The sequence below is a fragment of the Varanus komodoensis genome, unplaced genomic scaffold (genome assembly GCF_004798865.1).
Source record: "Varanus komodoensis strain SLA01 unplaced genomic scaffold, ASM479886v1 scaffold567, whole genome shotgun sequence".
Lineage (NCBI taxonomy): Eukaryota > Metazoa > Chordata > Lepidosauria > Squamata > Varanidae > Varanus > Varanus komodoensis.
The window spans coordinates 25,920-28,659 of record NW_025336179.1 but is presented as its reverse complement, the minus strand read 5'-3'; the positions used below and the strand labels follow the sequence as shown (position 1 = coordinate 28,659).

At 56.5% G+C, this 2,740-nt stretch overlaps 1 protein-coding gene across 1 annotated transcript in view; it reads left to right on the top strand.

Moving 5' to 3' along the window:
* Window positions 1-258: 258 nt before the first annotated feature.
* The window catches only part of LOC123032850 (H-2 class I histocompatibility antigen, Q9 alpha chain-like), a gene marked incomplete at its 3' end in the record, with an annotated part of 26,522 nt that continues 24,040 nt past the window's right edge, over window positions 259-2,740 (top strand). Inside the window, exon 1 of the mRNA XM_044449025.1 lies at window positions 259-378. Coding sequence (XP_044304960.1) covers window positions 312-378 — 67 coding nt within the window. The remainder of the gene's footprint in view (window positions 379-2,740) is intronic.

The window sequence follows — 2,740 nt, the reverse complement described above, 5'->3', positions numbered from 1 at the left end:
CCCCAAGGGGCTCCCAAGGCGGAGTCTGTACAGGGCACTTGTATAAGATGCTCAGTCCCGCTTTCCTTTCCAGCGCTGGCAGGCTGCCGACAGGACCTTCTGCCGGCAACTGTGCTCGTCCCAGGAGGCCTTTTTTCCTATTGGTCGGAATTTCCCCCTCGGCCAATCCGGACTTTTTGTCACCGAAGCCGCTGGGCCGGAGCTCCTCCTACTCGGCAGAGCGGCGCCCGCGAGCGGAGAGACGAGCGCGCTTCTCTTGCTTTGGAGTGAAATCCGAGAAAGCGGAGAAAAGCGCTGGACACCCGGCGAAGATGCGGCGCCTGTGGCCGCTCGCTCTTTTCCTGTGGGCGGCGGCCCTCAGCGCGGCCCTCTGCTCCGGTGAGTCTCTGCGGTGCCCGGAATTGGCCCGGAGGGCCCGTGCGGGGTCGGGCTGCCTCTCGGTGTTGCGGCGCATTGGCTTCTTGCTCGGCTCACCTCGCAGTGTAAACCGGGCTCAGCCCGCTTTCGATCCGCTTCCGCCCCCGCTACGCCTGCTGGAAATGGTTTGGGGTCCCCGGTCCCCCTTATTTATTTTATTTATTTATTAAAACATTTTTATGCCGCCCCATTCGCCGAAGCCTCGGGGCGGAGAAGCGCGTCGGGATCGGGCTGCTAAATACATGGCGAGAAGAACGAGGTAGATCCACTAATCAACAAAAGAGTAGAAATAAAAATAAGTAAGGTGGGTGACATGATCTTCTCGGTTTGATCCTTCCAACCCTGTGAGGTGGGGTTGGGAGTCCGTGACTGGCCGAAGGTCGGTTCGTAACCGACGGGCCACGAATCCGGATCTCCCGAGTCGTAGCGCAACACGCCAACTAGTAGGCGACGCTGCCTCTCGTTTCCTGAGCGAGGGCTTCCCTGGATTGAAGGATCTTCCCTTCCAAATGTTAGTAAGGTATTGAACGTTGTAGGCGATGCCCCCTTCTCTTAAGAACTTGCCATAGAAATGGCTGCGGAAGCCGCGGGAGGGGCAGGCGGCGATTCGGGGCCTGTTTGTGCTTTTCGGCCTTCCTGCTCCACGAGGAGCTGCAACGGGGAAGACGAAGCGGACCGGAGGAGCGAGGGGCTGGGCAGCCTCTTTCTCGGGCACTTCAGACAGCCATCCCCGAACTGCGTGTTTCTCTCCCCCCACGGCCGCCCTGCACACCCTGTGGGTTGCCCTCGGGGGGGGGGCGCGTGGCCAGGCGGGGGTCATCCCTCTTGTGCCCACCCTGCTTCAGTCCTAAAGAAGGCGTCTCTGGATCTCGAGATGGCCGCCATTATAGAGCGGTGGCCAACATCCCGTTCTTGGGCAAGGTGTTGGAGCGGGTGGTGGGACAACTCCAAGCACTCTTGGATGAAATGGACTATCTGGACCCATTTCTGTTCAGCTTCAGACCCGCCTCCTTCAATATTTGCCCTCCCGCCCCCTGAGATCGGCAGCAGAGGCCCTCCTCCGGGAGCCCTCCGTGAAAGACATTAGGAGGCAACGTACCCAGAGGAAGGCCTTCTCTGCGGTGGTGCCCCACCTATGGAAAGCGCTCCCCAGAGAGGTCTGCCTGGCGCCGTTATTTGTTTTTCGGCGCCGGGCCAAGACCTTTTATTTAAACAATATTTTAACAACTTTTAATATTATGTATAGGTTTTAATTTGCAGCCAGGGTGAATCTGGATTTTAGGTGCACTATTTGTACGGTTGTTTATTTATTGCATGGAAGCCATCCTGAGGCTTATGCGAATGGGATCTGGCCTTGCGCGGGATCTGGCCGTGCCTGCAAACCGCTGGCCTGCTTGGAGCCACCTGGCCTGCGGACTCTGTACCACGGCAGATGCCCTGAGAGGGGAAGATGGAGAGAGGCCCCTTGGCCACCCCTGGGAGCTCAGCAGGGCAGGTCCTCACACAGCTCCATAGGGAACCTGCAGGGCTGTCACGGGCCCTGCTGTGGCAATCCAGTCCCAGCTCCATCTGCATTTCCCAGGGTTGTCCTAGCCTGTATTCACACCCACACCCTTCTCAGTGGGAGGAACAACACTAGCCTACCTTGCAGGGCTGGTGTAACCAGCACCTTTTCAGCCACGGTCCTGTCTCCTGCAGTAAGGGCAGAATAGTGATTTTCTTTATCTGCACATGCCGTCAAGATAATTCTCAAAATATTCATACTTTCAGGGAAAAAAATACACTAACAAGACCTGAGTGGGAAGATCACAACTCCCATCTTTGCTTCCTACCTTGTGTTTTTTTGGTAGCCGCACCACTGCCCAAAATCGGAGAGCGGAAATTCCCCCATGTCTGAATGGGGTGTTGTCGTGTGCCATGCAGTCGTCCCCATTCGAGGTGCCCCCTGGGTGAGGGCCCCGCAGAAGGCCCTGCCCGGACAGCCCCGCTCAGCTGGAAGAGTCGCTCCATCGCAGGCGTGGTCTCCCTCTTTCTCTTTTGCATTCAGCTTTCCCCAGAATTGCCTTCCCCCGTGCGTGTAGTGTATTCGAGATGTGCCAGGAGTACGACAGCTGCAGATATGTAGCTTCAGTTTTGTCCTTTTTTGTGTTCAGAATTTCTAAATATGTTCCTTTAAAAATGCAGCTGCTTCCTAGCTCATGGGGAAGACCCCGGAAGGGCTTAGCACCCTCAGATTGCACATGCGTTAACTTCATTGAGGGAAAAAGGAAGACACAGAAGTGGGAGCTGTTGAATTTCTCACTAAATGGGCAGGCAGGAGAGG